General features: G+C 41.5%; 1 protein-coding gene across 1 annotated transcript; it reads right to left on the reverse strand.

Annotated features, from left to right (window-relative positions):
• Positions 1-688: 688 nt before the first annotated feature.
• Positions 689-1,636, reverse strand: LOC141549253 (sperm acrosome membrane-associated protein 4-like). Its single transcript, XM_074278696.1, has one exon. It carries the CDS (start codon positions 1,198-1,200, stop codon positions 784-786), a length of 417 nt encoding a protein of 138 aa, XP_074134797.1. The 5' UTR covers positions 1,201-1,636; the 3' UTR covers positions 689-783.
• Positions 1,637-13,751: the final 12,115 nt, after the last annotated feature.

Here is a 13,751-nt window from a genome sequence, read left to right on the forward strand (position 1 = left end):
TTCTATGTTAGGTAGCAAAAATAAAGAAATCCCCCCCCCAAAAAAAAAAATCCTTCAAGCACCAGCATTCTCCATCTGCTTTGAGCAATAGTCTACCCAGCACATAGCCTTAGCCAGATGAAACCCTCCCCCAAAAGGCAAGAAATAGAAAGTGCTCCATCCAAAGGGAAAACAGGAAGAGGTTCCCCTGGTTCACAGGAAGATGGGAACAAGTGGAACCTCCAGCCTAACAAGAGCCGGGATTTCCTTGAAGCGGCCAGCACAAAATAAGCGTCGCTGCTCCCACAGAACCACAGCTGCCCTGTGGGGGAGCTGGGATACCAATTGTACTCCCTTTCAATTCGGCATGTATTTTCCCCATTTGCTAGAAAGAACGGGACAAAAAAACCCAAAGGGATGGTTCTTGTTTTAAAATCTCACAAGCATCCACTTCTCATTGTATCCCAGTACCCCAAAATCCACTGTGCATATGGAAATACTTTGAATAATATACATGTGTGCAAATCTATATTTCTATTGATATCAACCAATGTATCTATCTGTATATGCACATGGATATATGGACATGCACACACAGATACACAGAAAGATAGGAGCTCCTATGGATTATGCTCCCCCCTCCTTCCCTCCCATGTATCTCTCCCTCCCCACCTCTTCTAGGGCCCCCAATGAATCACACAACACGATATTGGATCTGCATCCAGCCACTTTATTAACACAATTCACATGAGGAAAGGGAGCAGAAGATGAGACTTGGCTGGAGTGAGGCAGGAATACATCCCTTTACCATGCCCAGAGCAGAAATGAAACCACCAGCAGCACCAAGACAGTCTTAGCAGAGTAGATGGTGGTGGTAGCAGAAGCGACATCACTCAGAGTCTGGTTTTGGATGCGGATGACCCTGTTGCACAGCTCTGAATGACAGCAGTAGGTGAGCAGAGTGTAGTTGGTGTTCACGTATGTGAACTGTCGCTCTAGTCCACACTGGCTGGACTCCACGCAGCCCTTGGTGATGATCGTCGGGAGGCCAAGGACTGCGCCACGGCCTGTGTAGCAGTCATCTTTTTCTGCACAGGTTATCTGGACGCCCGGGCAGTTTTCAGCATTGGCGATGTCACAGTAGTAGCACTGTCTGGCCTCCGCCACAGGAGCTAGCAGGAGACCGAGAACGATGCCCGTGATCACAAGATAGCTGCGCATGGCAGAGGTGTAAATTGGTGGTGTCCCCAGGCTCACTGGCTTCAAAAGTTTCAAGAAGTTGGGAATTTTCAGTCCTGAGAAGTCACCCGATCTCCAAAGTGCTCCTCAGATTCTTGGTTCACTCCACTCTTGACTCGTTCACCCCAATGTAGTTCGGAATCTTCACAGGTATTAGACTTCAAGCTCTCTCTCTTATTCCGCTTGGGTCCTTTTTCTTGTCTTCTTCAGAGGGTTCTTCCACCGTCCCCCAGTTCTTTCGGGAAACAGCGCCTGTTGAAATGGCCTTAGAGATTCCTGAGAGCTACGTTGTCCTTCCTCTTCTCCTTTGGAGGATGTTTTCTTCCTTCCAGATGGAGGAAAAGGGGTGAGCCCTGTGAGCTCCTGTGTCCAGAGCTGCCCTCCCTATCAGCTCCTCACTGTCTCTCCTGCCTGTGAGACTGAAGAGAGTCCAGAGGCAGTGGTTGCTATATATACAGGAAAGGGATGACATCACAAAGCCCCACCAGATGACAGGGGGAATCTGTGATGTCAGATCCTCCCTCCCCCCAGTTTCTCCCACTACCTGGATCCAGGGCCCAAGCTAATCAACTGAGAAAAGGAAGAAAAGCGGGAAGAAAAAAGAACAAGAAAAGTGAGGAGGAGGAAGAGGAGGACACAGTGAAGGAGGGGAATAAAGCAAAGTTGAGAAATGAAAAGGACAAGTGGGATGAAAGAATGAGGATATGGGACAAAAAGACAACAGAAAAGGGAGAAATGTGGGAGAGATATGATGAAATGTGAGAGAAGGAAGAAGTCTACAGGACAGTGTGCATGGAGGGACAAACAGAATTTGGGCTTCTGTTCCTCTAAGAGGTACCTTAGTTAACATTCAGCAATTCCTAGCCCACCAGGTACCTGTTGCTTCTTCCTGATGCAAGGATCCTTCTTCTTTTATATAACCTGGGTGCTCCAAGCATCTTCCTGCTCCTTCAACCTCTCTCACTCTGCACACCAGGTGGACACATGGTGAGATTTTCAAGACACTCTGCTCACAGTTTTGAAGAGGCAGGTAGAAACAGGCAGGGGGCCATTTCAGTCTCCGATGTTAAGGCCTATTGGATGAGGCCAGGCCTCTTTGTAAGTATTTTAAGATTCTGTGATCTAGCATGGTGCTTAGATTAAAAGGACAGTTTTTGACTTAATTGAAGAACTAAAAAGAGTTTTAGAAATCAGTCTTTAACTGGTTTAGTCTAAGATAATCACCTGACTCTATCCATCAACATTTCAGGGTAAATCTGTAGGAAGCCCGTATTAAATCTAATACTGCACATATATTGGATGTGGTTAAAAAGCAAACATTGAGGGGCAGCTAGGTGGGGCAATGGATAGAACACTGTCCTGAAGTCAGGAGGCCCCAAGTTCAAATTTGGCCTCAAACACTTAACACTTCCTAGCTTTGTGACCCTGGGCAAGTCACTTAATACCAACTGCCTCAGCAAAAACAAACAAAAAACTTTGATTCTCTGGATTTCTCACAATTATGTAATCTCCCAAACATTTCCTTGCATTGTTCAAACTGAGAACTATTTAACTCTCAATGACTTCCCTCCCTGGAAATACTGTCACAGTTAGCCAACAAATGCCCTTGAGGAAAGAAATCACTGATTTAGGATGTTACAGAAATAAATTCTCAGACCACTAATTTCTAAGATTATAGCCCAGCAAACTAGAAGCAAGCTAAGGATAACAGGTGTGATTTCAAACTGTTTTTTAGTAAAATGTTCTATGTATTCCCCAATATAAGCAGCTTGAAATTCCTGGGAGAAGGGGAATTGAAAGCTAAACTTAAGGCAAGCTCCTTACCTAGAAAATCTCAAAGCTAGATAAAGGAGGCTGTGATCCAGCTCTGTTAGAAAGTAGAGTGAAACCTTATACGGAATCATAATAACAGATGGAAATACATGAATTTATACATGTCCTTTTTTTTTTCTTTTGAAATACTAAGAGTGCTTTGGTGTGAGAACAAAGTTTGTAGCAAGAATGGGTTTATTACGCTAAGGAAACAGCTTTCTTAGAGGGCAAATTCCTGTTAGGACTTTTGCAAAGATGGACTTACACTGAGAAGCGACTCCATGGCCATTCCTGATTAGGAATTAGCAGTGACAGATTGCTGGATGTCTCTGGTTATATTGCATTTGTTTTGGCCCAGAGCTGGGAGAACCTTTCAGTGGAGGGTGAAGATCATGCCCCTAGCCAAGATCTCCAATTGAAGAGGAGATTACTATCTGGAGTTTTCCCTATGAACAGTAGGGTGGAGCCCCGTCCAGAGGCCAGGAGGGTTGCAGACTCAGGACCATCCTTCCCTCAAAGGGGACACAGTTTACATAAGGGCCTTTCAAAGCCCTCCCATATTCCCTCAGAAATATGGGAGAAAATAGATTCCTCTAACAGGATTGAGGAATTAAGCACAAACTTTTAGCTAAAGAGTTAAGAGACTTGGAGCCACTTAAGTACAGTCTTATCTTGATCTGCAGACCCACCTGAGAGGCTTCCCTAGATGCAGCCACCCTGAAAGCCAAACTGACCTCTGCCCCTGCCTTGGTTCTACCTAACTTAGAAAAGCCTTTCACTCTGTATGTGGATGAAAGGCCGGGCTAGGCCCTGGGGGGTCTTAACTCAAGCCCTTGGACCTGACCCCGAACCAGTTGCCTACTTCTCAAAGAAACTGAACTCAGTTTCCCTAGGATGACCCTCCTGCCTTAGAGCAGTGGCTGCTATGGCCCTTCTCATGGAATAAGCCTCAAAATTAACCAAAGGGCAGCCATTGGAGTTTTTAACACCCCCCAGTCCCCCCCTCAGGGCATTTTAGTAGCCAAAGGGCATCAGTGGCTTGCTGGTAGGAGGCTTACCAGATACCAGGCTCACCTGCTAGACACCCCAACCTGAGTCTCCGGGTGTGTCACACTCTCAATCCTGCCCCTCTGCTCCCTCCTTGACAGCACTCAGTGGGGAGACATCATTCATAATCAGGAAGAAGCTTTAGAGTCTGTCTACTCCAGCCAAACTAACTTGAGGGACGTTTTTCCTGACAACCCTGATGGTGAATGGTTTACAGATGGGTCGAGCTTTCTTGAAAAGGGGGAAAGAAAGGCGGGTTATTCTGTGGTGACCCTCAATAGCACTCTGGAAGCTCAGCCACTGCCCCCTGAGACTTCTGCCCAGAAAGTTGAACTCATTGTCCTGACCAGAGCTTTGGAACTGGGGAAGGGAATGAGAGTCAATGTCTATACCGACTCCTGGTCTGCTTTTCATACTTTGCATGCTCATGGGGTTATATGGAAAAAAAGGGAACTATGGGCAGCAAAGAATTCTCCTATTAAATATGCAGAAGAAATTCTACAGCTACTATAGGCTGTCCACAGACCCAGAGAGGTTTCAGTCATAGTTTGTAAAGGACATCAGAAGGGAGATTCACTTCAAGCCAAGGGGAACGAGTTTGAAGCTAAAGCTGATTCTCATTCACTCCTGATTATGGCACCTCCAATTCCTACACCCCTTCTTATAGCCCACAGGAACAAACCCTTTCTCCTTCTAGCTGGTTGAAACCTCCCCCTCTCCTGAAGCCTGTTCAAAGAAGGGACACATGTCCAGGGGAGATTGGTTTCAAGTAGTTTTTGTCTTTGTTAAACCCTTTACTAACTGGGTAGAAGCTTTCCTCTGCAGGACTGAGAAGGCTTTGGAGGTATCAAGGAGCTTGCTAAAAGAGATCATACCTCGCCTCAGCCTGCCTAGCTCCTTGCAGAGCAAAAAATAGTGCTAATTTTACTTCTCAGGTATTTCAGAATGCTCCTGTGAGCACTCTGGAGAAAGAAGGCTGAAATTATCTGTGTCCCTCTTTCTCTCACTCTAGTCTTCTTCCTAATTCTTTCTCACTCCAAGGATGAGAACTTTGCTCCTAGCATCTTCTCTCCAGCTTTTCTTTCTTTCTTTCTTTCTTTTTTTTAATAGTTTTTATTTACAAGTTACATGCATGGGCAATTTTACAACATTGACAATTGCCAAACCTTTTGATCTAATTTTTCACCTCCTTCCCCCCCCCATGGCAGGTTGATCAATAAATATTAAATATGTTAAAGTATAACATATATGTATACATATATGTAAAGTATACAATATATGTATACATGTACAAAGAATTCTTTTGTTGTCTCCAGCTTTTCTTGATGTCATTCTGTGGCCCCTGCCAGTAGTTAACTCCTTCTTAGCCTTCCAGCTAGGGAGCTCTGTGGGCAGAGGGGGCTTTCAGGATTGTTGGGTGTTCCATCAGCATCCTCAGGGCAGCCCACAGATGGGGCCTGATGCATTATTTGCAAAGGCTTCATTCCTAAATGTTGCCATCACCACCCTAGATGCCACCTCCCCCCACATTTAATCTGCTTGCAAGATTTGTTTCCTCCAGGCTCCAAGCTATGAACTTCCAGCTGCTCACTCAGTCTGAAGATCACAGGACAATTAACTTGGACACTCAGCATCCTCTAGATGTTGTTGCTGCCATCTTCAGATCGCACCTTTCCCCTCCTGGCCTGAACCCCCATTGAGCAGAGAGACAGCTCTATGGCCCTTGTCAGCTTGAAGCAGCTCCAGAAAACGAGACCTCTTTTCCTTGCCCCAAATGAATTTGGGGTGACTGAGGGGGGTGATATAAACTGAGATCTTGAGGGGTAGAAGGGTCATCCTGGGTTAGAAATCTCAAATCCCTCTGGGAGGGGCCCTACCCTCCTGGTCTTAGGGGAAACTCCCAGATAAATAATCTCATTCAATTGGAAATCTTGGCCTGTGGCATGGTCAAGGCCCTCTCTTGAGTTGAATACTAGTCCCTCAAATTGCTCCCTAGCTCAGGGCAGCAAAGAAACTCAATAAAATCGAAGGCTATAAGCCCAGACTTTTGCAAAAATCCTAACAGGAGTTTGCCTGCTAAGAAAGCTGTTTTCTTAGTGTAAAAAACCCATTCTTGCTACAAACCTCGAGCCTGTATTCACTGAGGTTTGCAAATTCTTTTGCAAAGCCTGTTGCTTAGCCAGGAGATCCCATTGATGTCAGGGCATCTCTCAACACTCATTTCTCACACTTCAACACAAGTACTGGGCCTTGTAATTTAAAATTAATGATTATAAATCTTATTTGATTTGAAATCTGTTTGCTGTGTGACCCCAAGCAAGTAACCTTATTTGTGTTGGCCTCTGTCTACCCCATTCTGCAAGGGAACGACAAGAGCACTAGTTTCCCAGGGATGTTGGGAGATTCAAGATTGGAAACTCTTTAATATTATAGGTTTAGCATAATGCAAATGCTATGTAAATGCTAACATGGTTTTTATTTCTTTAATTAGATGTAATTGCTTCATACTTGCTAACTATATATGGAGGTTTACAAGTACTCAGTATATACTGGCAATGGGGATGAGATGAATGATTTTCTATATAAGCCAATTTGGAAATTCACGTGACTAAACTGAAGTCCCCAAACGGTAATGAGTTTTGTTTCAAGTTTCAAATACAAGCTCTTGTTTATGATATTGTTATGTTATTACATCTTCTTAGATTGGGAAATCTAGTTCTATATCAGCTATGTTATTAGAAGAAGCAACTTCTTTTCTAATCTATAATCTTATAATCTAGATTTCTAATCTTTTCTAATCTAATATTGTTAGATTAAAAATTGTACTTTAAAAGAATGTTTTTTAAAAGGATTAAAAACTATTATATCGTGTAAAGTGTTGACCATAAGCTATAGTATGCTCTGAGCTCCTGTAAGTAAGAACTTAAACTTCAAAGTTTTTCCTTATTAAAACGGAAGTTTGATCTAAAATGATTTGGTTTTTGCTTACTGAAAACTAATCTGTTATAATATATAACACAATATGAAAAGAGAGGTTTTTGATTATTGATTGAATATATTATTTTCCCCCAGCTAGATGTAAAATAATTGTTAACATTTGTTTTAAACACTTTGAGTTCCATATTCTCTGTTTTACCCCTTCCTCATCTGACCCATTGAAAAGACACAAATGAAGTTATACAAAATATTTCTACAAAAGTCATGGTGTGAAAGAAAACATCGCTCTCCCCTCCAAAAAAGAAAAATAAAATTAAAAAAAATGTCCCCTTCCCTCTGTATTCAGACACAATCAGTTATTTTGCTGCATAAGGTTATAGACTTTCAGATCTTTGGGATCATTCTCTTGCTGAAAATAAGTCATTCATAGCCACTTACAATATTGCTGCTGCCTTGTACACAGAAGATTTCATTTTGCATGAGCTTGTGGAAGTCTGTCAAGATCATACAGCTCATCAATTCTCAGACACAAATAGTATTCCATCATAATCACACGCCAAAATATATTCAGCTATTCCCCAGTTAGTGGACTTCTCTTAAGTTTCCAAGTCTTTTCCCTCATAAAAATAGCTACTACAAACACTTGTGTACATACAGGTCCTTTCCCCATTTTTACTCTCTTTTAGGGTATGTGCCCACTAGTAGGACCGTAAGGTCAAAGGGTGTGTGTGATTTTACAGCCCTTTCACCATCATTCAAAAAGATTTACAAAACAGTTGAATCACTTGACAATTCCACCAATAATACATTAATGTTTCATTTCTCCAACATTCCCTCCAGGAATTGTCATATCCCTGTTCTGGCCTATCAGCCAATCTAATAGATATGGATTTGTATCCCAGAATGGTTTGAATTCGAATTTATCCAATCAATAGTCAATTCAAGTATTTGTTTCATAAGTTAATATATAGCTTTGATGATTTCATCTGAGAACTGTTGAGATCTTTGGGTCATTTATCATTTGGTGAGTGGTTAATATCTTTTATAAATTTGACTCAGTTCCCTATATGATGGACAACTGAGGCTTTATCAGAGAAACTTGCTTCAAAATTCTTTTCACAATTACTATTGCTAACTGCATCCATGTCATGTTTATTCTATTAATTGCCTTTCACCCTATCCCTCCTCAAAAGTGTTTTGCTTCTGACTACCCATTCCCCCAATGTGTGCTCCCTTCTATCACCCTGGTATCTTCCCAAAGGGTGAGACAGATTTCTGTACCTGAGTGTGTATGTCATTTACCATTTCTGTCTGTCATATAGACAGATAGATAGATAGATAGATAGATAGATATAGAGATATATAGATATATCTATATATCTCTATATCTATCTATCTATCTATCTATCTATCTATCTATCTATCTATATGTAGATATATGGATGGATGTACACATATTCAACTCACACCTATGCCCTCTATGTCTGTCTCAAGTATTCGCCTTGTCCATCGGAGAGAGACGGAGCAGACCCTTGAAACGAAGGAGAAGATCCAAGAAACATCAGGTGGTTCTGTTGCTGACTGTGCCCACCACATCGAGCCTGCACTGGCTGTGGAGAGAGTCATCACTAATAGCCTGTTCGTTATTGCTATGTGCTTGTGTAATACCTCCCATGCTGATGGGTTTGTGCATACCTGTCTCTAATAAGACCCTTCAGCCCAGAAACAACGCCAGCAATCCCCACTTCCCTTCGGCGCTTTTCATCTCCCTTCCTGAGATGTCATGGAGGGCGTGATTATCTCCTTTTTAGTGCTTTCATCTCCCTTCCTGAGAAGTGGGGGGTGGTGGAGCATGATCACCTCCTTTTCAGTGTTTTCACCTCCATTCCTGAGAAGTCAGGGGGGGGTGATCACTTCCTTTTTGGGGTTCTCACCTCCCTGAGAAGTCAGGGATGGCATGACCACCTGTGTTCTAAAACAAAAGAAAGCCAAAGATATAAAGGGCTGGAACTGAGCAGATGCATTTAACCTAGATAGCCTAGCACTTGAGGCTAATTACCAATTGGACAATACCCTATTAACATATGCTTGGAGGATGACCCTACTCAACTCTGTGCTGGCTCGAGCTGTGGCCGTGGAAAGAGAGAAAGGAGGTGTGGAGATTCCTATATCTAATCCCCTGACATGGACCCCAAAAGACCAAGAATAAAGGCTTTTGCTTATCCTGACTCCTGCTGATTCTAAAACATCCAGGGTACTAACGCAGTCACAACACAGCCGACACCAGATTTTTTGTTGCTTTTTATCAAGCCGGTTAAGACAAAACCATTTTTTTTCACCCCTAAATTCAACATTAATCTATTTACCAAGAATAATAGTTATAGAACTAGTAGTCTTTCACGATCAATCTCTTACTGTTTCCCATGTAAGATTATAGTCAGTATTTATTATCTAGGATGTGTGACCTTTGAGAGGCAAATCCATCTGAATAACTGATTATTGAAACTTGCTATTCAAGACCTTTTGAGAACAGAAGTGCTATCATTCTGAGCCTGAGCCCAGCTATGATCATCAAGGAATGCTGGGAAGCCAACAATTTCTTGATGCTATTAACTTTACAGAGTTTGCACCCCTGAACTGCAGGTTCTCACAGGAAAGATCTTGGTGTGGACTGAGCGTAGCATTTTTCTGATTCGACTTCCCCACTTTCTCGTGAACAGAAAATATCCAACCTGGCTGATTTTAAATCTGGTCTAATGCAAGTAACTATATACTTCTGACTTAGAAATGGCAACAAAATAAGGGAACATGTTCCCATACAGTGCAACCATGTCCCTTATTCTTCTTTTATAAGAAGTCTCTATAATCCTGATTGACAATGCATGGTCTATTTTGTAAATACCATCCACTTTTATGTGGGGCTATTTATTTGAATATAGTTCAAAAGTGAAAATGTTTCTGCTGTAAATAATTCATTTAATAAGTATTCTTTTGTGGTAGCTAATCTGGTAACTTTTAAGTGAATTCATTTTTATAGCAGTGTCCATCTTATTACACAGAACTTTCTATTGTTAGTTTTTCAACAGTATGTCATCCTCCTAATGGTTGAATGAACAATGCAAAGTATAAAAAAATGGATTCTTATTTTTGGTTTGAGGTTGAGTTTCTTAGGTATAATAACATGACAAACGACTAACATAAAAGTTTAAGTGTCTAGTCTAAAAGGTTCCAAATTTGATTTTCCAGTGATAGAGGTATAAGATTTGAGCTAACTTCAATTATTTGACCTGTTGTTGGCAAAGTAAATTAGAAGTGTGTTAAGACCAATTTTGCGGATTTTTTAGCAAGAGAAAAGGATCTCTACAAGTGACCTGAGCCTAAGAAGCCCATCAGGTGGAAAATGTTTAAAGACCACACTCAAATCAGAGGGTCGCATCAGATAGTGTCTCAAGAACCAGACAGCTGTCAGAGATGAGACTACTGAGCTTTAAATGAATAATTTCATTTTACTGTTTATTTCTCCCTAGGTGGCTTTTTTGGTAAAGTCTACTCAGAGGGGACCATGCACTTTGATTTTGTCAATGCAATCAGTCTTGTCCCCTTTCCCCCCTCACGATGTTTCTCCTTATAAGCTCTATAGTTAAGAACCCTTGATACAGTATTTGTAATATCAGTTAGTGATTCACGGAGGAGACTTTACCTCTCAGTGGAATCAAAAAAGGAAATGAGAAAAATGATCATTTCTCCCTTATATTAAACTAATTATTCATTCAGAACCAATTTTTCCCTTTTCTATTTCCTCTTCCAGAAATCAACTACTGAGGGAAATCTCTCTCAAAGATGTCCCCAGGCCGAGATCTAATCAGACAGTAAAAGAAATTGCAAGTTTAGTCCAAGGGATGGATTCCTGCTGATTGTATTAGCTCATTTGGGAAAATGTTGATTCTTCCCCTTTTTGGAAAGGTGCTATAGAATTGATAAGTATCCTTGAGAAAGGTCATTTACAAAATAGACCATGCTGATCCTTAATCAGGAGGAGCAAGATGATCCACATCACATCCCCCAGGACCCTCTCTGAAATATAGCCCAGTCCCTCATTTTAACATTCATTTTTTTCTTTGTTAAGCAATTAGACTGGATTGCCATGCTCAAGAACATTTACTCTTCTAAGAGCATGTAAACTGTGAATGCTCCACCATGAGGGGTCTTTGATCTAAGAGAGACAGCCAAATGAGCATTCTTTTGTTAATAAACATGCTGCCATTGTGAAAAAGATAATTACATTGCCCGGAAATTATTTCTCTTCAAATTTTTAAATGCAACAGAGAAGTTCTTTTCTGACTTTGAGCTTCATATCCTCCTCCATTAAATGGAGGTCTTCAACTGAGGGTTCCCTAAGGCCTCTTCCAGCTATGAATCCATTCTTTGAATTGCTGTTCCCTAAACTCTACCCACATTCTGTTTGGTCCAGAGCTTTCTTCCCCTTCCCCTTCTCCACTCCTTCCCCTTTGGCCTGTAAACCTGCCAATGGAAAGCCCTCCAACTCATGCCCAGAGAATGAGCAGCGACAGATTATAGGTGAGTATGCTATTGTTCTATAGCCTCAGAGCCTAAATCTCCATCACTGATATCAGCACTTTTCTGTTTCAGCAAACAGGACCTACACCCAGGACCCAAGAAGCAGGTGGACAGATGGAAAAAAGACTCCAGGAGCACTTGGAGATGTGACCCCTGTCAAAATTTGAGGCTTTCCCACTAACGCTTGCATAGATGAATATGAAGGCATAAATGTGGAATTAAAAGAACCCTCAATGTGGAACAAGAAGTCATGGCTTTCAATCTTGCTTTTATTATTTCCTGTTTCTATGTCCTTGACCAAATTAAATTACTAATGCTGGGATTACAATATGACAAGTGTAAAACAAGGGATTGAAATAGAGTATCTCTAGTTCCCAAGTGAGGGGAAAAGACTCAGATCAAGCCAGAGGGAGAGAATGGGGTGGGAGATGTGTGGAGCCACAAGTACAGAGGGAATAGGCTCTCTTATTCCCCTTAGCCCTCCAGGATCGCAACACTGAATTCAGTCCTTGACTCAAAAGGAAAAGAAAAACTACAAAAATGGTCTGGAGGGCTGGTGCTAGGGGACTGAGTGAAGCCTAAGTGATGGCCTTGTACAACTGGGCCGGTTGAGATCTTAAACTCCCATAGTGGCTAACACAGAGATCTGCACGCAGAGGGAGGGGCTTAGAAATTGTTTGTGGAACTGTTTTGAGATGCACTTCCACTCCTATCTGCATCTCCATTCATCTAGAGAACCACCCCCTCTATAAAAGCACCCTTTCACTCAGGCTGTCTCTATGATATTTGCATGATAATATTCTGATCATATTTATAAGGTCCTTATCATGGTGCCTGGCATATGGGAGGTATCTAGCATCCTCTTATGGCCTCCTAAGGCCCCAGCCCCACAGATTATACTTGATACTGTGAAAATGAAAGATTCCAGAGAGCATAAGTAAGGCTAAGTCATTGACCTTGGGGTACTGAGTCACCAGCACCAAGTAACAGAGTGTCCTCTCTCCCCAAGATCACGTAGTGTGATCTACAGAAAGACCACCCCAGGAATGCCCATAACAAGTAGCATTAGAATCTACTGAAGCTGAAGAAGTTTAGAAGAAGGATCTCACACGGGGAAAAAAGGAACTGTGTGCACATCAGAACTTACAGGGTGGACATGCTCCACTCTTGACAAGTAATAAAGTGATAAAGCAGCACTATCTTTTGACTCACTTGCATTTCTGGCCAAGACACTGTAGAACTTCCCAGTTTTTCTGCAGTCATGAAGGACTCAAACTTTTGAGCATGAGTCAAAAGATACCAAATACACAAAGATGGACACACGAGAGCATGCAAGAAGTTACACACATGTCATAATGACAGGCATTGGTTCAGAACACCCGAAATGGTATTAATTCACAAAAATATATTTTCTCCTCAGTCACTTAAGCAGAACAAACTTTCAGCCTTTCACAAGTTAGCACATGAGGATTTCTGGGGTCAAGATTCATCTCGATTTAGATTTTCATCATTCTCCCTTGCACATTTTTTTCTCTTTTTCAGGTAGAAACATCCTTTAACCAGTCAACTGTGTTGATGAGTTTCAAATGATTTCATGGAAATATATAATCATTAAGATCAAAAGTATTAGAAATATGTGAAAGTCTCTTGTTATTTCGAACAAAAAATGTCCTTTACAAGAAATTTGCATGAAATATACCTTGCACTGTGGTGGCAGATAACTACTTATTGTGATTCAGTACTTTCAATCATGTCTTATTCTTTGTGACTCTATTTGGGCTTTTCTGGACCAAAATACTAGAATAGTTTGCCATTTCCTTCTTCAGTTTATTTTACAGATGAGGAAACTAAAGGAAACAGGGTTAAGCGACTTGCTTAGTACCACACAGTTAGAAAATGTGTGGAGCCAAATTTGAACTCATGAAGATGAGTCTTCCTGACTCCATTCCAAGTATTCTATTTACATAATCCAAAGTAGGAGAAAATCATTTGGAGGGAATAATAGCAAAAATGTTGTCCACCATTTGAATCCTCTTTGAGCTCTGGGTCCCAAGATGTCTTGGAAAAGAAGAATGGCTTCATTTGTTAATTCCGGAGACAAAAGGAACAATCCAAGGAAAGTTTAAAGAGATAAAGATAAGTTGAATTGGGGCTTCCCT

The sequence above is a fragment of the Sminthopsis crassicaudata genome, chromosome X (assembly GCF_048593235.1).
Source record: "Sminthopsis crassicaudata isolate SCR6 chromosome X, ASM4859323v1, whole genome shotgun sequence".
Classification (NCBI taxonomy): domain Eukaryota; kingdom Metazoa; phylum Chordata; class Mammalia; order Dasyuromorphia; family Dasyuridae; genus Sminthopsis; species Sminthopsis crassicaudata.

Bases quoted from the DNA above. Each gene is read 5' to 3' on its own strand.
- LOC141549253 (XM_074278696.1), bottom strand. From the start codon at position 1,200: ATGCGCAGCTATCTTGTGATCACGGGCATCGTTCTCGGTCTCCTGCTA.